General features: G+C 64.0%; 3 protein-coding genes across 15 annotated transcripts in view; 2 read left to right on the top strand and 1 right to left on the bottom strand.

Moving 5' to 3' along the window:
• The window catches only part of ANKMY1 (ankyrin repeat and MYND domain containing 1), a 54367-nt gene extending 42133 nt beyond the window's left edge, over positions 1 to 12234 (bottom strand). For 7 of the 13 annotated variants that reach the window (XM_058699022.1, XM_058699063.1, XM_058699094.1 and 4 more), the window contains exons 1-2: positions 3408 to 3613; positions 2798 to 2951 (exon numbers count right to left, since the gene is read on the bottom strand). In XM_058699022.1, coding sequence (XP_058555005.1) covers positions 2798 to 2934 — 137 coding nt within the window. In that variant the 5' untranslated portion in view covers positions 2935 to 2951; positions 3408 to 3613. Of the gene's footprint in view, positions 1 to 1043; positions 1120 to 2797; positions 2952 to 3284; positions 3335 to 3407; positions 3622 to 11333; positions 11458 to 12127 lie in introns of those variants that run through there. The other 6 variants (XM_058699051.1, XM_058699030.1, XM_058699083.1 and 3 more) reach the window with 6 other exon arrangements.
• DUSP28 (dual specificity phosphatase 28) lies at positions 6158 to 9038 on the top strand. The gene is made up of 2 exons (XM_058699173.1): positions 6158 to 6647; positions 7833 to 9038. Exons 1-2 carry the CDS (start codon positions 6246 to 6248, stop codon positions 7986 to 7988), a joined length of 558 nt encoding a protein of 185 aa, XP_058555156.1. The 5' UTR covers positions 6158 to 6245; the 3' UTR covers positions 7989 to 9038.
• Positions 12235 to 12353: 119 nt separating the features above from the next.
• RNPEPL1 (arginyl aminopeptidase like 1) lies at positions 12354 to 22599 on the top strand. The gene is made up of 11 exons (XM_058699101.1): positions 12354 to 13001; positions 16359 to 16499; positions 16830 to 16981; positions 17478 to 17594; positions 17773 to 18008; positions 18287 to 18400; positions 19272 to 19384; positions 19663 to 19771; positions 20756 to 20986; positions 21061 to 21203; positions 21664 to 22599. The coding sequence occupies exons 1-11, from the start codon at positions 12468 to 12470 to the stop codon at positions 21949 to 21951; spliced, it is 2178 nt and encodes a 725-aa protein (XP_058555084.1). The 5' UTR covers positions 12354 to 12467; the 3' UTR covers positions 21952 to 22599.
• Positions 22600 to 27188: the final 4589 nt, after the last annotated feature.

Below are 27188 nucleotides of genomic sequence, written 5' to 3'. Positions count from 1 at the left end.
GGCCTGAGGGGTTCCACTCAGAGACCATGTGCAGAGAACACACACCATCTCGTCTCTTCCTCCAACAACCCCGAGGCAGACGCTCTTGCCACTCCCATTTTGCAGAGCGGGAAACTGAGGCATGGGCATGCAGTGACGGCCCAAGGTCACACAGGAAGTGTGCAACCCCGAGTCTCTAACATGGGTAAAGGGCTGCCGGTGTCCTGGAAGCTGATGGGTTCCAGCTCCAGCTGTTTGCGGGGCCAGCCTCGTGTCCACCAGCAGCCCAGAGCGCCGCGGCAGTGTCTTCCCCCCGGGGGCCGGCAGCCTGGCCCACAGCTGGGCAGGAGGCAGACACCTGGCAGGCACGCATGGACCAGTGGGTGGTCTGAACAAGGAGAGGGAGCTTCGGTCCAAGAGCAGCAGCCAGCTGCCTACTAAGAGAGACCGCAGGGATGGGCGGGTGCACAGCAAGGGGCAGAAAATGTTCACGAGGGCGAGCTGGCTTCTTTCCTGCTCTTGCTAAGAGTACAAATCCTGACCCAAAGGGTGACCTACCCCCAGCCCCCGTCACACACACGGCCCCCCTCTCTGCCTCCCTCTCAACTTAAGGGCTCTCTGGGGATGCTGTATCTCGATGTCTCTGGTCTACAGACCTGTGCCACTGTCGGGCTGACGGTCTAGCTGGGCTGCTGAAAGCATGGAAACCCCCGGACCTTGAGCCCCCTCCACCAGCCAGCCCTCAAATGCCAGCCGTGAGTCACAGAGGCTTCACAAAGCTTTGCCCAAAGAAGGGATACAGCTGCTGTGAACACAAAAATCTCCATTTGCCACTTTGTTATGCATTTGAAGAAAGAAGCCAGGAAAAACAGATACACACATGCAACAATGAAAAAATCTGAGGGCTGCGCTTTGGTTTGCTTCTTCTTTGGCTTACCTGTGCTTATGGGTTGAATTGTGTTTCCCCCCAGCCCCCAACACACACACGTGCGCGCACACGCGCACACACACACACACACACACACACACACTCCTACGTTAGAGCCTACATCCCAGGACTTTACCTGGGACTGCATTTACAGAGGTAACCAAGTTAAAGTGAGGTCATCAGTGGGGGACTAGTCCAATGTGACTGTTGTACTATGACAAGGGAAAGAAGTTTGGACACACAGGAACACACAGAGAGAAGATGATGTGTGGACACAGGGAGAAGACAGCCGTCTACAAGGCAAGGAGGGAGATCTGGAACAGATTCTCCCTCTCACCCTCAGAAGAAACCACCCTGCCCACACCTTGACTTTGGGCTCCAGCCTCCAGCCTGAAAGACAATACATCTCTATTGTTTAAGGCACCCTGTGGGTGGCACTTTGTCGCAGCCCCAGCAGACTAACATGCCACTTTTCTTGCTTTGCCACAGGGCACACACACTACATGCTTAATTTAAAAATTAAAAAAAAAACAAACCTTTTTTTTGAATTATTAAGAAGAAAAGGTAATGGACTATAAAAACATGAACAAATGGAAAATTTCCTCAAAAAGCCAAAGGAAATGATTTTAAAACAAAGCAAGAAAATTACTAACACAAGCAATCAGCCGTAAGGCCCACTGTTGAGTCATTGGAAATGCCCAGCTGGCTGGCCGGGTGAGCAGGGTGGGCATGTGGTTCTGCCACCAGACAGGCTCCCTGTCCCCCTTGGGGCTCAGAGACCTTTCTCCTCTGTAAAACAGGGACTCTATCAGTCCGCTCAGGCTATTGCAAAGTCCCACAGGCAGGGAGCTTGAGCCACAAACATCCATTCTCACGGTTCTGGAGGGGGACACTAGACATCTAAGGGTGCCTGCAGACTCGGTTCCCAGACAAGGCCAGGCTCCTAGTTCATAGATGGCACCTGTGTCCTCATGTGGCAGAGAAAGAAAGTGTCGGCTTCTTCCTCTTCTTAGAAGGGCACTAATGTCATCATGGGGCCCCACAACTCTAAGCCTAATCACTCCCCAAAAGCCCCACCTCCAGGGCTGGGTGTGTCAGTGCGTGGAGGATGGTGTGCTTGCCAGAGGAGAGCAGGGCGGCCTGACAACCGGGGTCTCGGGCTGGAGCCTGGGGAGCAGCAGGGGCAGGGGGGACAGGGGCAGCGGGGGCAGGCGCAGCTGTAGGCAGGGCAGAGCTTCTGAGCCCCCCACCCCTGAGCCTCCAGACCTCACGTGACGGTGACCGGGGCAGGGGCCAGGACGGCTAGGGCCTGTGCCTGCGCTGAGCCTGTGGAGGAGCACAAGTCAGCAGGACGTTGGGGGTTAGGGCTTCAACACGGATTTCGGGAGTGCGAGTGGGGGAAGGGAGGCACAGTGCAGTCCACCAACAGGGACAAGTACAACAGGACTACAGGGTGGGTTTCACAAGATGCCACGGTTAGGCCGGGAGGGCAGCCAGCCCCTGGCCCAGAGTAGGCCTGGGAGGTGTGGGCTCTCACTGTTAACACCATAGTGTGAAGCCGCCCAGCTTGGGAACCCTTGTGGCGAGGCTAGGCCAAGGCAGAGTGGCCAAGTTAGAAGGGAGTGCGGACATCTGGCCGGGGGGGGGGGGGGGGGGGGGGGGGGGGCGGTGAGGGGGTGTTCCAGCTACCCCGTGTTGTAATTTTCCTCAGTGGTTGCTGATACAACGCTCAGGTCTTCCTCTCTCTCCAGAGACTACTTTTTGAGGGGTAAAATAACTTTTAGGGGTTTTTAGCACCTACCCCATCGCTGGATCCCAGCTAAGTCTGGTCCCCAGGGTGAGGCTGGGAACCACCCCCTCCCCCCCCCCCCCGTAGGAGGGCCCCCACACCTTTTGGTAGAGAGCATCTCCAGAGTCCCCAGGAAGTCAGTGGCAGCAGGCTGGCCGTCTCTCCCTGCCAGCTGATTTTCAGAGATGTCATCATCTGGGACTTTATAATACAAGGCTGAGGGACACCCACTTTCCATGCCTATCTTCTTCGAACCTGAAAGCAAAGCCAGGGACCCACATCCGCCCTCAGAGCTCCTGGCGGGCCCCGGGGACATGCCCACAGCCCCACCCGCCTCAGAGAAACAAAGCCCCCCTCCCCTAACCCGGTCGATACCCCCATCCTGTTGGAAACTCCGCCAGCGTCCCTCCCGTGGGGGCAGGAACCACACATTAAGAGCCATCTGGGCCACCCTCCCACGACCTCCTTAGGGCCCTACGTTGGAGTCAATATTCCTCCCCGAACAGCAGGCGTCCCCTCCCCCCAGGTCTCTGATGCCAGCCCGCGAGGGCGGCCGGACCAAGTGCAGGGAGACGGCCCTCATCCGACCTCACACAAGCACGTCGGGTCCCAAATTTCCTGCCTGTCCCAGACGCGGGAGGACAGAGGGCCGGGCCCAGGGGGCGTCGGGACCACGCGCAGAGCCCCGGGACACGCCCCTTCCCGTCTCACCGCGCTCCCGCCGGGATCCCGACCGCGCCCCTGCCGCGGGCCGCACCGAGGGTCGGAGAGCTCACACCTACTGCACCCAGTCCGCCCAGGGCGGCGGCCAGCGCAGCGCAGCCCCACTCGCAAGTCTCGTCCCGCTCCGCGCAGCGCCCGGAGCCCCAGAGCGTCGGGTTTCCCTGGAGACCTGCCCACCGCCCCAGCGCCGGACGCTCTCGGCCTCCACCAATCCCCGCGCCCGGCCCCTCCCCAGACCACGCCCCGCCCCCGGGCGTCCTTGGCCGAACAGGGGCGCCCCTCTGTGACCTCACGGGGCCCCCGCCTGCCCGCGGCCGCCGAGCCCCCCCCGCCCCGGCGCTAGCGGGCCTTGTGCCTGAGCCCCGCGAGACGCGGGAACCCGGCCGCCTGTGTCCGCTACGGGCACCGACCTCCACGTCCAGCAGAGGCCGGTGAGCCAGCTCTGGGCCAAGGTCTCAGGGAGAGCGTGGGGAGAGCACTAAGCCCCCTACGCTCCCCCTCGCCCCCCGCCCCCCGGGAAGAGAGCATGGTGGGGTGTGCCCGGGAGACACCTGCGGAAACCGAGGGACAATGGGGTTAATCGTCCACCGCCGCGCGCCAGGACGCAGTACAGCCAAGATCTCCTCAAGCTCTGCCGGACTCCAAAGCCGGTTTTTGGCGGTTCCGTGCAAGTTTGTGGAAGGCACGGAGCGGAGCTCCTGGTCTGGTTCGGGACGAGTCGACAAAGGGGACTGAAGTCACGGAGAGAAGAAGGATTAGCTGTGGGGACCGAGGAGTCTCTAGGGAAGACTATGGAGAGAGGAGACCTGAATAGGGTTTCAGGGGATGCGCAGGAGTTCTCTAAAGAGCAAAGAAAGCGCAGTCCAGGGAACTGGGCTAAATGTGCAGAGAGGCACAGTGGTGGGAAACAGCACAAGGACTTTCTGCAAAGGAAGCAACTGGGGCCTCTTGGAGAGAGGGCGGGGTCTCTGCAGGCGCAGGGCCTGGGGTTCTCAACCCAGACTGCCCCTTAGAAAGAGGGGAAAGAGACATGCAAAGAAGCCTAGCCGCACCGCCCCCCACCCCACCCCACCCGCCGCCCCCAGTGGCTAGATTCAGGCTAAGGCTCTGGGGTGCTTCCTCCACCCCTCTATCTCCCAATTCCCCTTCTCCCTTCATATCCACCTTGGTTCCTGGATCCCCCCCCCCCCCCCTCTCTTTACTTCTTATCCTTCACCTTCAGGTCCCCTCTCTCTGCCCTGCTCCCTCCAACTGCAGCCTGGGCACTAGAGCACAAACCAAACTGTCTTTAAAATTCCTGTTATGAAAAGAGAAAGAAGTGATCAACTTCAAAATATCCTACAAACTTATCAAACCATACCATCTGTTGTAAGTTGAATGACATCCCCCCAAAAGATTAAGTTTAAATCCCAACTCCTGGTACCGGTGAATGACCTTATATGGAAATAGGGTCTTTGCAAATAATCAAGAGGTCATACTGGATTAGGGTATTCGCTAAACCAGATGACAAATGTCCTTATAAGGAGACAGAGGCTTGGAAACGGCAAACCCAGGGAAAAATAAACTTGTTTTAAGCCATCTAGTTTGTGATACTCTGTTATAGATGAACCAAAATTGTGCCATGATTAATAAAACAAACCACAATATCAATGTATGCAGGGCTGCAGGACAGCTCTTCACTGCAGGACAGCTTTTCACTGAAACGGATCCCTGAAACACATCCCTGAATGACACTGGACATCAGAAAAACCTACTGGGGGCGCCTGGGTGGCTCAGTCAGTGAAGTGTCTGACTTTGGCTCAGGTCATGATCTCGAGGCTGGTGGGATAGAGCCCCACGTCAGGCTCTGTGCTGACAGCTCAGCACCTGGAGCTGCTTCGGATTCTGCGTCTCCCTCTCTCTCTGCCCCTACCTTGCTCGCACTCTGTCTCTCAAAAATAAACGTTTGAAACAATTGTTTAAAAAGGCGGAAAAAACCTACGGAAGAAGTCTTCTTACATAGTAAATGTTGGGCAATAAATGATCTTAGTTTTTAAAAGTTACAGCGATGAACCAGAAGTTACTAAAAATAAAAATGGGTGTATGAAGAAATGATGAAAAGGGCAGACAGCTTTATTTCATACGAACCATGTTTTACAATTAAAGTGAAACAGATACAGAAATTACAGAGCAATTAGGAAGCAGGTAAAAAGGAACATAGAGCTTTCTAAAACGCACATCAAGCGGCAATGCAATCATGCGTAGTTACTAAGCGTACTCGAAGCCAAGCAGCCTATCAACAAAACGACCGGGAGGCTACTGGACCGGACCCCAGTCCTGTGCACTACAGCACAGCTTGAGGAGAAGCCCACCTCCCGGAGCCCTGCTGCGGCCCTCCGGCCCTGCGGCCCCGGCCCGACCGGACCCGTTCTGGGGAGGTGCCCGCGTCTGTGAACCATACCCCCACCCCTCGCAGGGACAGGCGCCGCAGCGGTCGCAGCGTCGTGCAGTGTCGCAGGCCAGCGGACCGAAAACACCGCCCTCGCGCGAAAGACCGCAGCTCCTGAACCTCCGCGTCCTCCAGGGACCGCCCATTCATCCCAGAGTCCCGGCCCCGCCCACCCCACTGCGGCCAATCCCACTCGTCCTCCCAACCACGAGGCCAGCCAATGGCCGCCATCCCCACCCGCAACCAATCGGGGAAGGAGCCCCGCTCCGGCCGGCCAATAGGGAGGCAGCCGAGGCCCTGCGGGCGGGTCCCCGGGAGCCCTTTAGGACCCGGGGGTGCCCGGCCGTCCGCCCGGCCGCCCAAACTAGATCCGCGGGCCGGGTGCCCGAGCGCCGGTTATGGACCCGGGAGGACCCGACCACTGCGGGGCCCCCGGGGCCGCCTCGCCCGCGCCGCCACCGTTCGCGCGCATCGCCCCGTCACTTTTCCTCGGGAGTGCGCGCACCGCGGCCGCGCCAGAGCTGCTGGAGCGCGCGGGCGTCAGCCTGTGCGTCAACGTCTCGCGTCAGCAGCCCGGCCCGAGCGCGCCCGGCGTGGCCGAGCTGCGCGTGCCCGTGTTCGACGACCCGGCCGAGGACCTGCTGACGCACCTGGAGCCCACCTGCGCCGCCATGGAGGCCGCGGTGCGCGCCGGCGGCGCCTGCCTAGTCTACTGCAAGAACGGCCGCAGCCGCTCGGCCGCCGTGTGCACCGCCTACCTCATGCGGCACCGCGGCCTCAGCCTGGCGCAGGCCTTCCAGGTGGGGCGGGGGTCCCAGGAGGGGCCCCGGGTGGGACGGACCTGCCGGGTGGGGCGGGCCTTCCAGGTGGGGCCTCGGGGAGGACGGACTTGCCGGGTGGGGCGGGCCTTCCAGGTGGGGCGGGGCTCCCAGGAGGGGCCCCGGGTGGGACGGACCTGCCCGGTGGGCCGGGCCTTCCAGGTGGGGCCTCGGGGAGGACGGACTTGCCGGGTGGGGCGGACCTTCCAGGTGGGGCGGGGCTCCCAGGAGGGGCCCGGGGTGGGACGGACCTGCCGGGTGGGGCGGGCCTTCCAGGTGGGGCCTCGGGGAGGACGGACTTGCCGGGTGGGGCGGGCCTTCCAGGTGGGGCGGGGCTCCCAGGAGGGGCCCGGGGTGGGACGGACCTGCCCGGTGGGCCGGGCCTTCCAGGTGGGGCCTCGGGGAGGACGGACTTGCCGGGTGGGGCGGGCCTTCCAGGTGGGGCGGGGCTCCCAGGAGGGGCCCGGGGTGGGATGGACCTGCCGGGTGGGGCGGGCCTTCCAGGTGGGGCCTCGGGGAGGACGGACTTGCCGGGTGGGGCGGGCCTTCCAGGTGGGGCGGGGCTCCCAGGAGGGGCCCGGGGTGGGACGGACCTGCCCGGTGGGCCGGGCCTTCCAGGTGGGGCCTCGGGGAGGACGGACTTGCCGGGTGGGGCGGGCCTTCCAGGTGGGGCGGGGCTCCCAGGAGGGGCCCGGGGTGGGACGGACCTGCCGGGTGGGGCGGGCCTTCCAGGTGGGGCCTCGGGGAGGACGGACTTGCCGGGTGGGGCGGGCCTTCCAGGTGGGGCGGGGCTCCCAGGAGGGGCCCGGGGTGGGACGGACCTGCCCGGTGGGCCGGGCCTTCCAGGTGGGGCCTCGGGGAGGACGGACTTGCCGGGTGGGGCGGGCCTTCCAGGTGGGGCGGGGCTCCCAGGAGGGGCCCGGGGTGGGATGGACCTGCCGGGTGGGGCGGGCCTTCCAGGTGGGGCCTCGGGGAGGACGGACTTGCCGGGTGGGGCGGGCCTTCCAGGTGGGGCGGACCTGCCCGGTGGGGCCTCGGGGAGGACGGACTTGCCGGGTGGGGCGGACCTGCCCGGTGGGCCGGGCCTTCCAGGTGCGGCGGGCCTCTGGGCGTTAGAGGTGCGGAGCACCTTTGGCGCCGCGTTCAACCTAACCTTCTTGTTCTCAGGCGGTGAAGAGCGCCCGCCCGGTGGCCGAGCCCAACCCGGGTTTCTGGGCTCAGCTTCAGAAGTACGAGGAGGTCCTGCACTCCCTGTCCCGCCCGCCCGGGGAGCCCTCGGGACCGTGCTCCCGAACGAGAGAAGAGCTCCAGAATGAGCCCTAGTCCTACAACCCTTGGAGATGACCCAGCGCCCAAAGCAGGGCGCATGGAGTTGAAGGTAGTTCAAGCGCTGCCTGGAGGATGATCTTCCTCCTCCCTTCCCTTCTTCCTCGTTGTCGTACAGAGTTTACATTTCACCTTAAATGCAGCTCTTGTGCCCTTTGATGGTACTGCAGGAGCGTGTCCACTTAGGAAGGGACTGAGAGCATCCCTTCCTTAGGTTTATCAACAGGGCTTGGTCAGGAAAGTCAATACCACTTGAGAAATTTTAGGCAGGAAGGTATTTAATACAGAGAGCAAGGCCAGGGAGCCAAGGTCAGGAGATGGGAAGTACAGGAGTCCTGGAGACCCAAACCCCCACTCCCGCCTTGACTGCCTGCCACCTGTTAAGGCCACAGGGGCTTTTCCCAAACCTCATGCTGGTCCCATCTTGGAATCCGGCATGGGACCCAGACTTGTAGTTTCTACCATACACAGGCCAGGATGTGAGGCAGCGTGACAGCCTAGCACGGGCACCCTTGGGCCTCTGGGCGCCTGTGCCCACCTCCTATCTTACAGCCTAACATCCTGCAGCCACCATCATCTCAAAGACGCACTGGCCACCTGTGCATCTGAGTGTGTTGATTCCTCTTTTGGTTCAGACACCCCTCACCTGGTTCCTATGGCCTAAAGACTGTAGAAAATCAATCACCATAGGGCGCCTGCGTGACTTAGTTAAGTGTCTGACTCGGGGTTTCAGCTGAGGTCATGATCTCACAGCTTGTGAATTTGAGCCCCGTGTCAGGCTCTCTGCTGACAGTGTGGAGTCTGCTTGGGATTCTCTCTCTCCCTCTCTTTCTGCCCCTCCCCTGCTCACTCGCTCTTTCTCCTCGCTCAGGATAAATAAACTTAAAAAAAATTAATCACCATCAACACTCCTTAAATAGGAAAGGGAAAGAATAAAAAGGGGAAACTGGGCTATGATGCGAGTTACAAAGAATACAGTCCCTGATAAATATATGCTACTGTATACATAATAAGGTAATTGATAAAATATCACAATCAGTTTTTAACATTTCCTCTTGCCGCTAGTCATTTCATGTTCCCTTTCTCCTCAGCCAGCACCTCGCTGGTCCTAGTCTTTCCCGGTGAGATGACTCACGCCTTCATTCTGAAGGGCCCTGAGTGGCCCTGCTTGTGTTACTGCTGTGGCCGCCATCACCTACCACACGAGCGGGATTACCGGACGCATCAGGAGAACGTCCTGAGCTCAGTGTCCTCCTCCTGGCAAGACAGGATCGGTCCCTCCACCCAGCAGAGCAACCCCTGATTTGCCCGCTGTGTCAGTGGCCCGGGGAGCCTGGAACAGCCAGCCGGTGTCCCAGCGCGCCATCCAGGGGAACGTGCGTGTCCCGGTGGAAACATGCCACCTGGGAACGGAACCCCTGACTCAGCAGAGCCCAAAGCTGTCCGATGGGAAGCTCGCGCCAGGAGGCATGGAGATGGTTGTGAAAGGGGCTCCCTCCCCACCCCGCTTACACCTGCACCTGAGCTCTCACCCCCCTGCGTTGGCCGCGGCTCAGCACATGCACCACAGCTGGTAGCTGGCGCCCAGCCCCTCTCCACGTGGCTCTGCAGCTCCCTGCAGCCAAGCCGGTTTCTACCACCTTTACAAAGGGCTTGCCTGCTGCCGTGACTCCCTCCAAGCGCCTCGCACCTCGTGTCGCCTTTCCGTCAACCCCTTGCCGTGAGGAAGCTGTTGCCACGTCCCCACTTGGCAGGCGAGCTGAGCAGTTCGCCAGGACCTGCGCCCAGCTTCTTAGCCACCATGTCCATGGCGCTTGTGATGGGACCCCCCCCCCCACGCCCATGTACCTCTCATGGGACACCCCCCTGGCGGGCTGCCCTGGCTCCAGGTACCAAAGGTGCAAGAGCCGGGCCAGATTGAAAGACCTGTGGGTCCCGTCAGTGTTTTATCCCACCAGCTCTGTTTGAGAACCATCTCACCGCGGCTCTTGGCAGAGGTCAGCTCTCCCGAGGACCTCCGCCTGCCTGCACATCCGCCTGGCAGGAGAGGCCGGGGACCTGCTCCCCTCCCTAGCATGCCACACTTGAACGGTGGTGCCCATCCGTGAGCATTAGGCTTGGAAGGCTGGGGCACAGGCAGAGCGTCAACTGCTTCAGCCCACCCAGGCCAGCCAGGACTTGATCACCAGAAAACTAAAGTACGAAAGTTCCTGTGGGAGAAGCCCCAGCCTCTGATGGCCCCAACTTCTACCTTCCTCTCCCTGGAGGCAGGGCAAGGAGAGAGAGAGGACAGCCAGATGGGCTACAGGGAAGGGCCGTGGGGCCGTGCTGACGGCTCTGTCCCCTGAAGGGCAGAGACAGGGTGAAGGGTGGGGACAGCGACAGCATCCCCATCTGTGGGCCTCACAGTCAGGAGGGGAATACTACTGCATAACACATGTGTCTGCTCTAAAACTGGCTTGTGTTGGTTCCTGACATAAATAGGGGGTAGCAGGTGCCCCCACTCTGGGAGGAGAGGTGGTAACCTCTCCTCCCTCCACCCTGTGTGCAGAACTCACCTTGGGGAGATGCCCAGGACCCTCCAGCAGGGAAGGGATGAGATGTAACCCCTGCTCCCCCAAGTCCAGGGGACCAGGAGGGCAAGAAGCCCCTGATGGCTTCTGAGGGCACAGATGGTTGGTCGACCCGCCTGAGGGGGGGCTGGGGCAGGCTAGTGTGGGCACCCATGTGCAGTCCTGATGATGTCCTTCCAGCCCCGACCACCTGGCCTGGGGGAAGGGGCTCTGAGAAGCTCATAAAACTGGGAGTGCCATCTGAAACCCTCCGCCCTTGGCCCTTCGGGGCCACTGCCACCTGGGCGGGAACTGGGCCACCTGAACTTGGTGAGGACCAATCAGACCCCCGCTCTCCTCTCTCGAGTCTCAGACATAGGACTGACCTCCTCCTTCAGGTGGCTGTGTGAGCCCCGGGGCTCCTGGTGAGTTTGAGCCAGGTGCCCCAACAGGGAGGTTGTGTTACCCCTGCTAAGAGGACACATGGGGACCCGAGCACCCATGGGAAAATTAAAGCAACGTCTCAGTGCACATGCTCCACATCAGCGAACATGGGCCTCCTTCCCAGGCAACCATCCTTCCCCACCCCCAGGGAGGACGGTGGGCACCATCACATGGGTTACAGAAGGGGACAGAGTCCAGAAGGGTTAAATATTACTCGGGGATGATGCCTTGGTCAGGAGCAACTTCTGTCCCACACCACAACTGAGCAGAGGAAAGAGGTGTGTGAAGTTCCTGGATGCCCTCCAGGGCCAAAAAGCCCCTTCTCCCCAAAGATCTGAATTCTTACATTCAGAGGGTGGCCCCTCACATTCCAAGGCTTCAAGATCCACCTGATGTTTGCTCACTGGGCATCCGCACCTCTTCAATGGTCTGCAGCCCTCTCCTCTGGATCCAGGCCGCGGGACAGGACCCTGCAAGGTGGCACGGGGGCAGACCAGATCCCTGTTACCGCCCCAACACCACCTCCTAAACAACAATCTCGTCTCCGGGCCCCTGCCGGCCCTCTAGGCAGCACTGTCCAACAGAACGAACATCTACTCCATCCAGTACGGTCGCCATTAGCCACACACTACCCTACACACACTGGTTGGAGACCTTGAGCTATGGCTAGTGCCACGGAGGAATAAACTTAACATTTTGGCTAAATCTAAACAGCCACATGCGGCTACTACTACCTTATATGACAGCACAGTCCTAAGGCCCCCAGGCTCCGCAACACAGACTACTGGCCTCACGATGGAGGGGGCGCGGGGGGAGGGGCGTATACACTTCCAGGCTTTGCACAAGCAGAGACCGCACTAAGCAGCCACTATCCCTAGGAACCTGTCTCACAGCAGCCCTGAGAAGCCGGGAGAGAAGCGCACAGGGCTTGGGATGCCGCTTGGCCACCCGGTGCACCCAGGCCCCTGTGCGCCCCGGTCCCCCAGTGCACGACACCCCCCTCCCCGGCCTGCTGGCCCGCCCCGCACCTAGTACCCATCCCCGCGCACAGTGTCCCCGGGCCCCCCGCATACAGCTCTCCCGGCTCCCAGCCCCGCCTCGCGCACGGCGTCCCAACCCCTCACACGTTGCGCCCCGGACCTGCACCCGGCGTCCCCGGCTCCCAGAGCCTCCGGAGGAGCGCCCCGGACCTCCGGTCCCCCTCGGCGCCCAGCTCCCTCGCCCGCCCCGCCCCGGTCTCGTGCGCACGGCGTCCCCGGCTCCCCGGGCCCGGCCCCGCGCACAGCGCCCCCGGCGGCGGCCGAGCGGAGCCCGAGCGGGGCGGTGCACGGCACGGGGCCGGGCCGGGCGGCTCCCGGCGCGACTTCCTGTTGTGCCCGCGCCCCGCCGCCACCGCCGCCGCCGCCGCCCGGCGCCCCTCGCCCGCTCCCGGCGGCCCGCCGCGGCCGCCGCCCATGGATTTCACCTAGCGCGGGCGGCTATGGCGGCGCAGTGCTGCTGCTGCAAGGCGCCCGGCGCCGAGGCCGCGCCCGCCCGCCCGCCGCCGGAGCCGCCGCCCGCCCTGGACGTGGCCTCGGCCTCCAGCGCGCAGCTCTTCCGCCTCCGCCACCTGCAGCTGGGCCTGGAGCTGCGGCCCGAGGCGCGCGAGCTGGCCGGCTGCCTGGTGCTCGAGCTGTGCGCGCTGCGGCCCGCGCCCCGCGCGCTCGTGCTCGACGCGCACCCGGCCCTGCGCCTGCACTCGGCCGCCTTCCGCCGCGCCCCCGCCGCCGCCGCCGCCGCCGAGCCGCCCTGCGCCTTCGCCTTCGCCGCAGCCGGGCCCGGGCCCGCGCCGCCGCCCCCGCTGCCCGCCTTCCCCGAGGCGCCCGGCGCCGAGCCCGACTGCTGCCCGCTGGCCTTCAGGGTGGACCCGTTCACCGACTACGGCTCCTCGCTCACCGTCACGCTGCCGCCCGAGCTGCAGGCGCACCAGCCGTTCCAGGTCATCCTGCGCTACACCTCGACCGACGCCCCCGCCGTGAGTCCGCCGGGGCTGTGGGCTGGTCTCAGGGCCGTCTCTGGGCGGCCTCTCCCCGCGCTGCCAGGTTAGAGGGTGTTAACCCGGGCTCTGCGCCTGGGGCACCTGCAGAGAGGGCACCTGCAGGGGTCCGTGGCCTCTGGCCTAGCACTGCTCCCCCTGGCCCTGGGGCCCCGTTCAGGTGCCCTCAGTGATTCCGAGTCTTAGGAGACTTGGGCTGAGCGAGAGTCCTGGTGCCGGCCCGGCGGGGGCAGGGGACTGCATGCCACCAAGGGAGGCCTCTCCCTTCAGTTGTGCAGAGATGGTCCCTGCTTGGGGACGAGGGCCGCCTCTGGTGGGTACAAGCCAAGCCATACATCTGCCGGAGCTTGGCACCGGGGCAGGCCAGTGGGTGGTGTCGGACGTGGAAGGGCCTCCGTGGGACCTGTGTCTTCAGAGGACTTGGGGGCACCTGATGTGTTCTCTGGAGGTGGCATGAGGGACAGGCCTGCCAGAGCGGAGACAGAGAGGGCCGGGTTGGCTCTGGTGCCCTGGGCCCCCCTGCGCGAGGATTGGCGGATGCTGCAGCCGGGTGGCCCCACAGGCACTTAGGGAGGCTCTGCCGGGCTCTGGGCCCGGGACGCCCACCGGCCTGAAGGCTCTGCCGAGAAGCCTGGGTGGCGCAGGTGGGGCGCTGTGTCTGCGGCACCCCTGCCCCGTGGTGAGGCTTCCAGGAAGGAGCAGGTCTTTCGTTCCCGTGGCACGCGGTTGGTTCCCTGGGTCCCCGTGTGGACAACACACGCGTGACACCCCGCTCCCCCATGTACACCACACGCACGCGGCTCTGGGAGGCCCTGAGAGGTTCCGTCTGTCACTGCCCGCAGCTTGCAAAGGGACAGGTGGCGTAGCGGCATCAGGCCAGGAGCCACCAAGGTGACGTCAGGATGGGAAGAGCCCGGACCAGACGCACACCTGCGGGCTTCCTGCCCGATTCCTGGGAGCCCTGAGCAGGCCCCGCCCCCACCTCCTCCCCTGAGCCCCCACCAGTGTGCTGGCCCCCCGCTGCCTGCTCAGCTAGGCTGGGGTTCTGACAGGTGGCAGACACGCTCAGAACGAAGGTGTGCTTCTCCCTGAACTTGTTCTGCGAGCTTGGAACCCTCGTGTCTGGTCCACTCAAGGCCATGAGTAGCAGAATGGTGGGGCCCGGACCCTCAGCAGGCTGCCAGCAAGAGTGGCCGTTTCCCTGGGCTTTCTACGGGTGCTTGGAGCAGGGAGGGGCGCCATGGTCCCCACACAGACTGCGCAGCTGTGGGTGGGGTGACAGGGGCCTGGCACGTGAGCTGGATCACTTGCAGAGCACACAGGGTTTGGCGTCTGACCTCAGGCACCCACTGTCCTGCGTGAAGGCCACAGGGCTCGGGGACCGTGCACAGAGTCCCCTTCTCTTCCTGGCTTGTTCTAGGACTCAGGCCTAAATCCCTAAACCCATCCCTGTGCCAGGTGAGGCTGTCGCTTCCTGGGAGGCCCTGCCCATGGGTCCCCCCACCTCCAGAGTCAGTTTAGGGTGCTGCAGACTCTGGGATGTCTCTTGTGTCCCATTCCTGAATCCCACCCACCCTGTCAAGGACAGCTTTCTTCCTGCACTGTGATGTCTAGAGGCATCACCAGCCCATCTGCAACTGTCCCTCTGCCCCTTGGACCTGGTGGCTCACCTCCGGGGCAGGGTCCCGCCTGCCTGGGGGTCTGCCGCAGCCCCCCACTCCCAGGGAGGACTGTGGACCCCATTGGTCTCTGCTAGGCTAAGGGGAGACCAGTGCGGGGTGCGCCCTCTCTGGCTGGGCCCACAAGTGGACGTGAGGAGTGGGAAATGGGGGTGGGGGTGGGGGTGGGGGGCTGAGCTGGGCGGAGCCTGAGGAGGACCACAGGAGAGGCAGGAGTCAGTGGAAGGGGAGGCTGTGGTGGTGGAGTAGGTGTGAGAGGGGAAAGTAAGGTTGAAGGGGGTCTGGGGGACCTTGGGAGCCCGTCCCCAGCGTGGGCCAAGGACCACCGGTCACACCATCCACTGCAGAGTCTCCTTAATGCAGATTCCCGGGTCCTGGCCCCAGAAAGCTCTGGGGTGGGGCCTGGGAATCTGCAGCGTTGAACAGGCTCCACAAACAGGCCTTGTGCACGTCGAGGGTCAGCAGAAAAAGAAGATGCCACCACAGGCTTCCCATAGTGAGGGGACAGAGACAGAGCGGCCAGAGGGAAGTTTTAAAGACACCTGTGAACACTGGCCAGCGTCTGGCCGGGGCCGGGTAGGCAGCCCTGCTGGGTCTAGGGATCCACTTGGGTCTGGGGTCTGTGGTCTGCGGGGAAGGGAGGCCCCCCCTGGATCTGGTGTCCACCGCTTCTGTGATTTCAGCATGAAACACTGTCAATGGCCGGCCAGCAGCCGCGGTGGCCCGCAGCTGTGGATTCCACCAAGCCATCACTTGCAGAGGCTGTGGGGGGTTGGGGTCCTTTCATAACCGCCCTGGGAGGACCCTTGTGCGCTTGGGCGCTGAAGCAGACGAGGAACAACCCAGTTTGCTTCAGGGATCGTGTGCTGACAGAGGGGAGCGTGTGAAGAACAGATTCAGGGGCCGCGCACGTGCACCAGCGGCCCTCCTGGGGCCACTCCTGTCCCGCCCGTCCTCTCCTGGCTCGGAGCCCATCCCCCCACGGGGTCCCTCCCGGCGAGGATAACCGCATTCCCAGGGGTGGCCCTGGGCTCAGGAGTTCCCTCCCAGTGTGTGGCTCATCGGGAAGCTCTGGTTTCCCCCCATTTGCACCTTCTTGGCTCCCTTTGCCCGCTGCTGGCTTGTGAGAATCTGGGCGTGCTTCAGACTGGGCGTCAGTTTCCCTCTGGAAGCTGGGAGGAGGAGCAGGGGCCAGGAGGCTCAATTCCCTGGGCTGGCTCCTAGACGCACGGCCTCCTACTGGCTCTGGTGACGTAGTAGAGGCCGCACTCTGGGTCAGCTGCCCTGCCTGCCGGAGGCGCAGGCAAGCGACAGTGACCAGGAGTGGCTGTTGGCTCTGGAGGAGCCCAATGGGACCATCTCCCCCCACCCCCCAGGCCCTCACTGTCGTCCTCTCTGGTCGCCGTCCCCAGAGGCCCAGGGCCGAGAAGCCTGAGTGGGACCACCGGTCAAGGGCCACTTCCCCGAGGCCCTGCTCTCCCCAGGAAACCTGCCCAGCTTCCCGGAAATAAGGCGTGGTTGGCAGAGGTGTCCCGGCCACCTGTCCACGTGATGCTTTCCGCGGGACAGGGACCCTCGCGCCTCGCCGGGGAGAGGGGCCGCGGCCCACTGTGACAGGGAGGGTGGCGCTGATGCCCTGCCCGCTGCCCGCCTGCAGATCTGGTGGCTGGACCCCGAGCTGACCTATGGCAACGCCAAGCCCTTCGTCTTCACCCAGGGCCACTCGGTGTGCAACCGCTCCTTCTTCCCCTGCTTCGACACGCCCGCCGTCAAGTGCACCTACTCGGCCGTCGTCAAGGTCAGCGTCCACCAGCCTGGCCCACCTCCTCGCCACCCTCCGAGAGGGAGCCCCAGCGCAGGGCGGCGGTCGGGGGGGCAGCCTGACCGGGGTGCCCAGCGTAGCGTGGAGGCTCTCTGGGAGGAGAGGTGCCCGTCAGGGGGGTGGGGCTCCCCACCCCGGACACAGGATGCCCTGACCCACCTTGTGGGCCCGCCATTGAAGACATGGGTTACCCTGACAGGGGGCGTGGGATTTCCCATCACGGACGTGGGGCGCCCCGCGGGGGGATGCGGGGTTCCCCATCAAGGACATGGGGTGCCCTGACGGGCGGGGCCCCCTCGCACACAGGCCCCGTCGGGGGTGCAGGTGCTGATGAGTGCCACGCAGAGCACGTACGTGGAGGAGGAGGGCGTCTACCGCTTTCACATGGAGCACCCTGTGCCCGCCTACCTCGTGGCCCTGGTGGCCGGGGACCTCCAGCCGGCAGACATCGGGCCTAGGTAGGGCCACCGCTTCCTGCAGCAGCTGCTGCTGCCTGGGGCCCAGGCTGGGGGGAAATCCCACCGTGGGCTGGACACGAGGCCCGTGTCCGTGGCTGCCCTGCCGAGGACCCCCACACCGTGGTTCCCACGGCTTCGTACTGCCAGGCTCCTCCTACCCCACCCTCCCCCGGCCCCGGGCCAGAAGCCGGGGCTCTCCCCCTCCTTAGCGTCCTCCTGCTGGGGCCACACCAGAGCCCGACACACCCTCGAGCCTGGGTGGGTTATCTCGACCCAGCGACAAGGGGGACCGAGCCACCCCCTTGGTGTGTGGCTCGGCCGCTGCCGCGGGAAGGGCCTGCATGGCGGCCCTCCCGTGAGGTGGGGTGGCGGGCAGCAGGCTGACTGCTCTCGGAGGCGTGGGTGGTATTTGAGCCCAGAAGGAGAGGGAAGGCCTGCGGGCGAGTGGGGTGGGGGCCGCTCGGCCTCTGCCCACGCCCTCTCCGCCCTGTATCAGGAGCCGCGTGTGGGCTGAGCCGTGCCTCCTGCCCACGGCTACCAGCAAGCTGTCGGGCGCAGTGGAGCAGTGGCTGAGCGCAGCCGAGCGGCTGTATGGGCCGTACATGTGGGGCAGGTATGGCCCGGGGCGCCCGGGAGCCCGGTGGGCTACATGGCGGGCGGGTCGGAGGGCAAGTCCTGCCTTCCCGAGGGGTAAATGAGGGCCTACGGGGAGGGTCCCCCGTCTGATGTCCGGGGGAGGAAGGCCCCCCGGCCCTCTCACGGTCGCTCGCCCACCCTCCCGCCCGGGGCAGGTACGACATTGTCTTCCTGCCGCCCTCCTTCCCCATCGTGGCCATGGAGAACCCCTGCCTCACCTTCATCATCTCCTCCATCCTGGAGAGTGACGAGTTCCTGGTCATCGACGTCATCCACGAGGTGGCCCACAGCTGGTTCGGCAACGCCGTCACCAACGCCACGTGGGAAGAGATGTGGTTGAGTGAGGGCCTGGCCACCTACGCCCAGCGCCGCATCACCACTGAGACCTACGGTACTGCCGCCGGCTGGCTGCGGGAAGGGTGGGGGGACGGTAGGAGCCCCACACGGTGGCCTCATGCAGGCCGGGTCAGGGCCGTCCTGGATACTGTGCAAGGGGCTGAGAGCCCAGCCCGGCCCCTGGGGTGCGCGGTCCCCTGCCGCGTGCGTGTCCGGCGGGCTGGTCTTGGGTTAGCCCCACGAGGCTCAGGGCGGGGAGCCGCCTCGAACCTGCCCAGGTGCTCAGGCTGGCCCTGCCCCCTCCCACCTCCACTGCCTCCTGTCCCCATCCAGGGGCTGCCTTCACCTGTCTGGAGACGGCCTTCCGCCTGGATGCCCTGCACAGGCAGATGAAGCTCCTCGGAGAGGACAGCCCGGTCAGCAAGCTGCAGGTCAAGCTGGAGCCAGGTACCCACTGCTGCCAGGCCCTGCTCCCGCCAGGTACCCGCTCCCGCCAGGTACCCGCTCCCGCCAGAGACCCGCTCCCGCCAGGTACCCGCTCCCACCAGGTACCCGCTCCTGCCAGAGACCCGCTCCCGCCAGGTACCTATCCCACCAGGTACTCCCACCAGGTACCTGCTCCCGCCAAGTACCCACTTCGGGCAGGTACCCGCTCCTTCCAGGTACTCCCACCAAGCACCCACTCCCACCAAGTACCCGCTCCCGCCAGGTACCCGCTCCCGCCAGGTACCCGCTCCCGCCAGAGACCCGCTCCCGCCAGGTACCTATCCCACCAGGTACTCCCACCAGGTACCTGCTCCCGCCAAGTACCCACTTCGGGCAGGTACCCGCTCCTTCCAGGTACTCCCACCAAGCACCCACTCCCACCAAGTACCCGCTCCCTCCAGGTACCCACTCCCGCCAGGTACCCGCTCTCACCAGGTACTCCCGCCAGGCTCTGCCCTGGGCCCTGCAGACATCGCCCCGAAGGGCCTCACCACCCCTTGCTTCCTCTGGCTGTGGCGTCTCTGGCTGGATCCCTGCAAAGGCCAGGCTGGGTGCCCCCAGCCCTAGGAAGGCCTCCCCTAGGCTCCCTCAGCCTGCCGCCGCCTCTCACGGGCTCTGAGCACTGGCCACCATGATGTGCGGGCCCTCGGTTTCCTCCACGGCCCCGCGGGCAGGGCAGGCCCCATCGGTGTGCGCCCAGGGCTCTGGGGACGTGAGGGACAGGAGCTGTGAGCCCTTCCTGCTCCGCAGCGCCCGACCACCCCGGCCCCCTTTCCCACCAGACGTAGGAGGGCCGGGACACCGCCCAGAGCCAGGGCTGTTCCCCTTGCAGGAGTGAATCCCAGCCACCTGATGAACCTGTTTACGTACGAAAAGGGCTACTGCTTCGTGTACTACCTGTCCCAGCTGTGTGGAGACCCCCAGCGCTTTGACGACTTTCTCCGAGTGAGCAGCCCTCTCCCCGGGACAGGCCCTGCCCTCCACCCACCCTGAGCCCCTCCCCAGCTCCCGGGGCTGCTTTCTGTCCTGGAGGGCGGCGTGGAGTCAAGGGGGGGCCTGACGGCGGCGGTGCGGGGCATCGCCTCCTCCCTCCGGCCCCTCCCGGTCTCGGCCACTCGGCAAGGCCCACATGGCCACACGGGTGCCTCTGCGCCCACCCCTGCGTTGGTGGAGGCTGGTGCGCCCAGCCCGCAGCCTTCCTGAGCCCTGCCCCACTTGCGCAGGCCTACGTGGAGAAGTACAAGTTCACCAGCGTGGTAGCCCAGGACCTGCTGGACTCCTTCCTGAGCTTCTTCCCAGAGCTGAAGGAGCAAAGTGTGGACTGCCGGGCAGGTGAGGCCACCGCCGGCCACATGTCCGCGTCTGGCTAGCCTTCAGCCCACCAGGGGCACAGCAGGTGTGAGCGGGGCGGGGGCGGGGAGGCTCTGCTGCACAAGATGCCGCTCCTGCCTGGAGAAAGGGCCCCCCCCTTGGGTTCGTCCACCCCCCGTCAGCCAACCCTGGCTGGATGGCGCGGTCCTCAGGTTGGGACCCCGTGGGTGCAGAGAGGACAGTGTGTTTCCCAGCCTCGTGGGGCCCAGGAGGCTTCCCTGAGGAGGTAGCCCTTAGGTCAAGCAGGCTGAAAAGTAGGCACTGTGTGCAAAAGGCCTGGGGCATGATTGGCTGGGCAGAGGGAGGTTTGCCTCAGAGCTGCCTGAGGCCAGCTGGCCCACCTGTGCATTACCCACAGAGGTGTCTCTGGGGCTCCGAGGGCTTGGGGCCAAAGGAGAGACTGGAGGTGTCGGACGTCTAGGGAGAGCCAAGATTTGCTAGAGAGCAATGAAGCGTGGCTGGGAGGCGTGGGCAGCATAGCTTGGTTTCGGAAGGATTAATAAAAGCACCAAGGGCCTTTGGGGGTGGGGAACAGCAGCACGTGCCCCACGTGCTTCAAAGCTGCCCCAGGCTTCAAAGCAGGTCGCCGCCCCACCCTCTGTTCCCCCGCCCCTCCCTGAGGCCCTTCAGTGCACCCCCCACCCCCACCCCAGGCCCTGAGGTTGGGTTTAAAGTGCCTTGCTGCTTTGTACCCATGAGAAGCGTGGAGGGGTAGGGGCCCTCAGCCACCAGCTTCAGTCTTCAGGCCTCCCTGCGCTGCTTCCGGAAGCCCTTCCTGCAGCTCCAGGTGGCAGGCGCCAGAGCGGACCCTGGCCTCCCCTAACTGCCCCTGCCCTGGGGCTCCCAGGCCCTGGGACAGTCACACCCGGGGACGCTCTGAGAGTCCGGGGTCGCCGGGGCAAGCTGGCTTCGGGTGGGGACCCCAGGACGGCATCTCTCCGGCAGGGCTGGAGTTCGAGCGCTGGCTCAACGCCACGGGCCCCCCGCTGGCCGAGCCGGACCTGTCCCAGGGCTCCAGCCTCACCCGGCCCGTGGAGGCCCTCTTCCAGCTGTGGACCGCGGAGCCCCTGGACCAGGCGGCCGCCTCTGCCAGTGCCATCGACATCTCCAAGTGGAGGACCTTCCAGACAGCGCTCTTCCTGGACCGGCTCCTGGATGGGTCCCCGCTGCCCCAGGGTAGGTCCTGCGGCCGCCAGGGTGGCTGGGGCGGAGTGTGCCTGCCCGGCCCTGACCTGCGTGTGGCCCGGCAGAGGTGGTGATGTGCCTGTCCAAGTGCTACTCGTCCCTGCTGGACTCCATGAACGCCGAGATCCGTATCCGCTGGCTGCAGATCGTCGTCCGCAACGACTACTACCCCGACCTCCACCGGGTCCGGAGGTTCCTCGAGAGCCAGGTATGGCCTCCCGCACCAGGCCCCGCCCCCACGGCTTCACCCAGCAGGCCGGGCATCCGGGAGGATGGACGGTGTCCGGGAGGAGGTGGGAGACATGCGGCGTCTGGGTTGGCACTGGGGACACACACCAGATGGGAGGGGAGGCCGTGTCCCCCAGAGGTCAAAGCCGGGAGTAGAGTCTGGAGGTCTAGGCATACCGGGTCCTGCGCCTGTGGGCAGTCCAGCCCCCGGACTGTGGCCCCAGGGGTATCGGAGGGTCCCGGGCTCCAGCCTCCCCGCCCCGCACACCTGTCCCCCTTCACTGCCCCTGAACCCAAGCTCCCTGGAGACGAGGCCTCTGCGGAAGGCCCGCAGCGGTGGGGGCTGAGAAGCCTCCGGCAGTGTGACCGCGGGCCGGGGTGGCTGGGCCGGCAGGCTGGGCCAGGGAAGCGCCGGGGCCACAGTGTGCCGACCTCCCCAGATGTCCCGCATGTACACCATCCCACTGTACGAGGACCTCTGCACCGGCGCCCTCAAGTCCTTCGCCCTGGAGGTGTTCTACCAGACCCAGGGCCGGCTTCACCCCAACCTGCGCAGGACCATCCAGCAGATCCTGTCCCAGGGCCTGGGCCCTGGCGCCGAGCCCAGCGCGGAACAAGGCGGTGCCGGAGCAGACTCGGAGGTGGACCCAGAAGCACCGGCCTTGCTGCTCGGGGACGAGGCCCCCGGCGCCGCCATTTCTCTCAGGGACGTCAACGTGTCTGCCTAGCCCTGACCTCCCAGACACCACGATTGTGCCTTCTGTAGCCCCGGGCCCGCCGTGACTGTGCCTCGCCTCTGGCCGTGAGCTCCCTCCTGCGGGCTCTGCCGGGGACCTCCTCAGGGCCGGCGAGGCCCGTGGACCTGGTCCCCCAGCTCTCTTGCACTGCAGGCCCGGAGAGGCCAGCACACGCCATGCCTGTCTCAACACTGACCGCCGGGCACTGCCCCCGGGGTGACAGCCCCGCAGTCCCACGGCGACTGCCACACTGTGCCTTACGTCCGCCGGGAAGTCCGGGCCGCGCCGTCCTCACGGCGGGCCTCCTGCCCACGGAGTCCCGCAACCCGCTGCTGGGGTCGGCAGCCTCAGCCGGCCCCTGGCAGAGGACAAGGACACAGACATGCCCTTAGTGCAAGGCCAGGGGACACTGAGGAGAGGGTGGACCTCCCTGGGAAGGGGTCCCCAGAAAGCCTTAGCCCCTCAGGGAACACGGGGTCCCGGGCCCCAGGACAGTCTGTCTCGCGGCTGTAACACCCCACAGGGAAGAGGGCAGGTGGTACTGGTGCTGGTGCTCTTTCCCACCGTGCGGGAGAGGCCTGGGGGCCCTGCAGCCGGGTCACCGTGATCGTCCCATTAAACCTCCACTCTGCAAACAGCCCCCCCGGCCTGTTCGTCCCAGCTCGTCTTCCGCGTGCACCTGGCCACCCTGGCCTGTGCTCGGGCAGGGGGCTGCTGATGGGGCGGAAGGGGCTTCCTTTGCACTCCAGCCACTCCTGGCTCTGCCCTCAGAGGCCCCAGATCCTGCCCTGCAGCCTGGGGTTCTGAGGACCAGCAGCAGGCCACCCCCGCCAGCCCCGCCCAGGCCCTCGAACACCAAAGCGGAGGAGGCCACTTGTCCCCACCCTCCCTCTGGGCCTTTCTCAGGGGTGGCCCCCATCCCTAGCTGGAGTAAAGGCAGGGGTGCATGGTGGGGGCAAGTTTGATCTTGGATGGCCAAGGGCCAACAGCCACCGGCACCACCGTAGCACACGCTCCAGGTGCGAGTGGGGCTCAGGGAAGAAGGAGGTCGGGGACTCCACTTGGGTGTCCGCCACGGAGGGCGACTGGCTGAGCGGTGGAAGGGGGGGTGGGGTGTGATGCACCCGCTGAGGCCAAGGGCTGAGCCGGGTTCTGCTTACGATCGCCCACAGGCTCAGTCTCCTGCAGAGCCTCACGCCAGGCCCAGAAAGGACACGTCACCTGGGCCACAGGCCAGCCCCGGGCACAGAGCCGCACTCTGCACAGGGGGCTGGGACTTGACAGGACTGCAGCGTCTTGCCCAGCCGCCAGGTCACCAGTATCCCGTGGACTTTTCTGCTCTCTAGACCCCTCTGTCCCGGGGGACAGCCCGGTCCCCACACACCCAGCATCTCGGGTGGTCTCCATGAGCGTGGGTTTGTGCATCAGGGCTGAGTGGGGTTCCACTCAGCCCAGAAACCTGGGAACCGGAAGGCTGGTCACCCACCCTGCAGGGGACGGACAGGGCCACTGCAGCAACGTCCTTGCGGAAGGGAGAACACAGGAGGCGTCCGGCAGCCCCCGCCCCACAGCAATCCTGGTGCCCTGCAAGAGGCCTCGTCCTGGGCTCTCTGTGGCCCCTCAGGAGGATCCGTTCTCTTCCCAAACCAGGTGCCAACGAGAAGCCCTGTTGGGGCTGAGCCGCTCTCTCGGCCTCTTCCCTGCAAGAGGGGAGGTTAATTTCAAGTCTCTAGTCACACCCTTTTCAGTCCCGGGCTCTTGGTCTCATTGGCAGTTCGACGCTCTCATGATGCCGGTCTTGCCGCGGACTTGCCCGCAGCTCCACGGCCACGGTGCCTTCCCGGATGCTGCTGGGTGCACTTTGCTCCCTGCCTGCCACTCCACCTGCCCGCTCTCTCCTGACTTTGCAAAGCTCAGAAGCAACTCCCAGCTGTCACAGCTAGCAGGATGACGCCCATCTCCTTGATAATGTCCTTGTCACAGTCCTTGTCACAGTCCTGGCTCTGAGCGACCCTCTGGGGGGAGCCGGAGCACTCCCAGCCCCGTGAGGCCCTGCGTTCCTGGCGTTTCAACATTCCTTTCCCTCCCGGCTTGCAGCCCGGGGACCCTCCCAGCTCGCAGCCCAGGCAACACTTTCTTGGCCCATCTCCTCCTTGTAGTCTCTTGCCCAACACTGCCTGTGACCAACACATGCTGCCGCTCTCCCACCAGGCTCTCGAGCACATCACACACCACCTGCCTTGCGAGTCACCCCGGCCAGGTGCTGACCGTGTTGTGCCAGCCACCACAGAACCCCACCTGCCAACGCTTCCACTTCCAGAGCGGCCCCGCCGGCCCCACGCCCATGGCACACGTGTCCTGTGTTCTGATAGAATGGCACCCTCTTCTAGGGGCTGGTTTCTAGGCCACAAGCTAAGTCACACTCCAGCAACAAACACCTCTGAAATACCAACGTTTTCAACAAGGCGTGTTTCTCATTCAGCTACAGGCTGGCAGTCGGGTGGCCTTCCCGCCACCATCACTCCTCAGGGACCCACCCATGCTGACGAAGGAGAGGACATCTGGAGCACTCCAGGCACCTTGCCAGAGATACGGGAGAGCTGGGGAGGGGCTCACACTGGCCACTGCCACCACGTGCACGGAAGGGGGGGTGACAAGTGGCAGTAGTGACCACACAGGGCTGGGGGCAGAACGCTGGGCAACAGCTGCATTTTCGGGACAGACAAGGGAGCAGCCAGGCAGGTAGGAGGGTGAGGACCCGGGATGCACAGAACAGCCAGGGCGAGAGGTGGGCTCCCCTCGGAGAACCAGCATCAACTGTGGAAATGATCTTCATCGTGCACATGACCCCTAGGGCCACTTGGGAACAATAGGTTGGGGTGGGGGGGAGGGTCCTATTAGGAGCTTGTATTATTATTTTAGAAATGTTATCTAAAACATCACCTGAAAAGAATCCATTCCTCCGTCGCAGAGAGCGCAGTGGGCAAGGTCGGCCTGGTCTGGGGTGCTGGCGGTGTCCCCACTATAGCAATGCACCCCTGGGCTGTCGCCTCCTTCCTTTGGGATGTGCGAGGACCACGCAAGCTCAACACAGAGTGTTTCAAAGGAGTTGGACCCTTTGAGCCCTTAGAGGCGGAACCCACTCCTCTTGGAGAACTGACCGTGAGCCGGGCAAGGCAGAGCGGCCCTGTTCCAGCCTGGCCTGGGAAGGTTCCTTCCGCTGGAACCTTCCAGCAGGGGAACAGGAGAGACTTGGGCTTCTAGGGGCCGACGCCCACTCCACCTTGGACGTGCCCAAAGAAGCAGCCCGTATTTATGGCCCCCGCTGACCACCCCCATAGCCCAGGACCGTGACCCTCACTGACCACCCCCCTTAACCCGGAACCAGCCGTACACTTTGCGTTTCCTCACCTAATCCCCACAACCACCCCGGGCCCTCTGTACCACAGGGTTTGTGGCCAAGAGCAGCCAGGAGAACCCTTGCCCAGGTGACTCCAGAGTGGTCCAGGCTCTGGGCCCCTGGACCTGCTGGGATGGTGGCCCGGGCCCCTGCCATCCCTCAGTGTTCTGAGGGCAGTTGGCTCTGGGACAAGCACGGTGGAGACGGCCCCTGCAGGCTGGGGGACCTCGCCCCTACGCCCTCCCTCATTTGGAGACTCCCGGAGAGAAAGACTTGCCCACAGGATCAGGACCTTAGGCCCCTCCTGGCTGCTGGGGGTGGGAAACAGGGCCCACACTGTTCTGTGGGCCAGAAACTGCCCTGCCATTCAGACCCGCCAGTGTAACTGAGAACGTGCCTGGCCCAAGTCTGCGTCAAGGCCTGTCCCTGAACAAAGACTGTTCTTTTGCTAGGAGTTCCAGGAGCTTCCTAAACGGGCAGGGCATGAAGCTAGTCCCTCCAATTCCACAGGGCCCGGGGCACCCTCCCTCTTTCTGACTCATGTGACTAGTCACCGAGCACCTTCAAAGAAACTAAATCTCCCTTCTCCATGGCTGGTTCAAACCCTGGGCCTCCGGGCTCACTCTCCCACCCTAGCCTCGAGGACCTCCTCCTGAGCCCACTGCACAGGGCACGATCCCTTAAAGTGCCTCTGGACCACGCCAGGGCCCGGGCTCCCCAACTGCTCATCCGTTTCCCGCACACGCCCCACTCTCATCTCACCCCTCGGGGGGCTTAACTCTCGTCCGCAGACTCTCTGACGCTCCTTCCCTGGTGTATGGGCTGCACTGGGTGACTCGCTCCCAGCGAAAGGAGTGTTGTAGGAGCGATGGAGCAGGACACCTGAGCTGGGTCGTGAAACACCGCAGCTTCCGCCCTCCTTTCCCTTGGGTCGCTTGCTCTGGGAGAACCCAGCCGCCATGATGTGAGGACACCCAAGTAGCTTCGTGAAGGTCCACACAAGGAACTGAGGCCTCCAGGCCCAGCCAACCTCCAGAGGACTTCGGTTCTGGCCAATATTTTGACTGCTATCTCCTCAGAGACCGTCAGCCAGAACCACCCACGGGAACGGCTGCCACATTCCTAATCCACAGAAACTGTGACATAATACATATCGTTTTAAGTTCCTAAGTTTTGAGGGTCGTCGGACACACAGCAGTGGATAATTAACAGAGGTCTCTGCACAAGGTCAGTTATGCTTCAACAAAAGATCCGATTCAAAATTTACTCAAACAATAAAACTGCATTTACAACCTATGACCAGAAATCCCAAAGTGGACCATTCTAGCACCAACAAGTTCAGGAGCTCAGGGACGTCAGCAGGGCCTTCATCCTTCTGCTCTGGAGTCTCCGTAACGCTGGCCTTTGTCTTCCGGCTTGTCCCTTGTGGTCACCAGCTAGCCGCAGCAGTTTCTGTTCCCACATTCCCACACACGGGCATCCGAGGCGGGTTACAGGAGAACATGCCATCGTGTGCCCTTGGGAAGCTTGGAGACAGCTCCAGCGTCCCCCCACAGGGCTGTTCCCCGTGTCCCGTTGCCCGGAGTTGGGGCGCACACCCCTTTCTAACTTCTGACCCTGAGCCAGGGAGGGGTCCAGGCTCCCCGGATGACTTCAACAGCAAGTGAGCTGGCCTCCTGCTGGTGAGGCAGGGTCAGCCACACGGTGGATCCTGACAGGATGTGGCAGGTTGCCAGCCCAGGGCTGCAGCCTCGGCCCAGCTGTCACCAGCTGTCCCTTCCCCTGGGACACCTTGGCCTGCCCTCCCCTACCCTGGGTGAAGTGTGGG

The sequence above is a fragment of the Neofelis nebulosa genome, chromosome 2 (assembly GCF_028018385.1).
Source record: "Neofelis nebulosa isolate mNeoNeb1 chromosome 2, mNeoNeb1.pri, whole genome shotgun sequence".
Taxonomy (NCBI): Eukaryota; Metazoa; Chordata; class Mammalia; order Carnivora; family Felidae; genus Neofelis; species Neofelis nebulosa.
The sequence above is the reverse complement of the archived record's forward strand: the minus strand, read 5'-3'. Positions and strand labels throughout refer to the sequence as shown.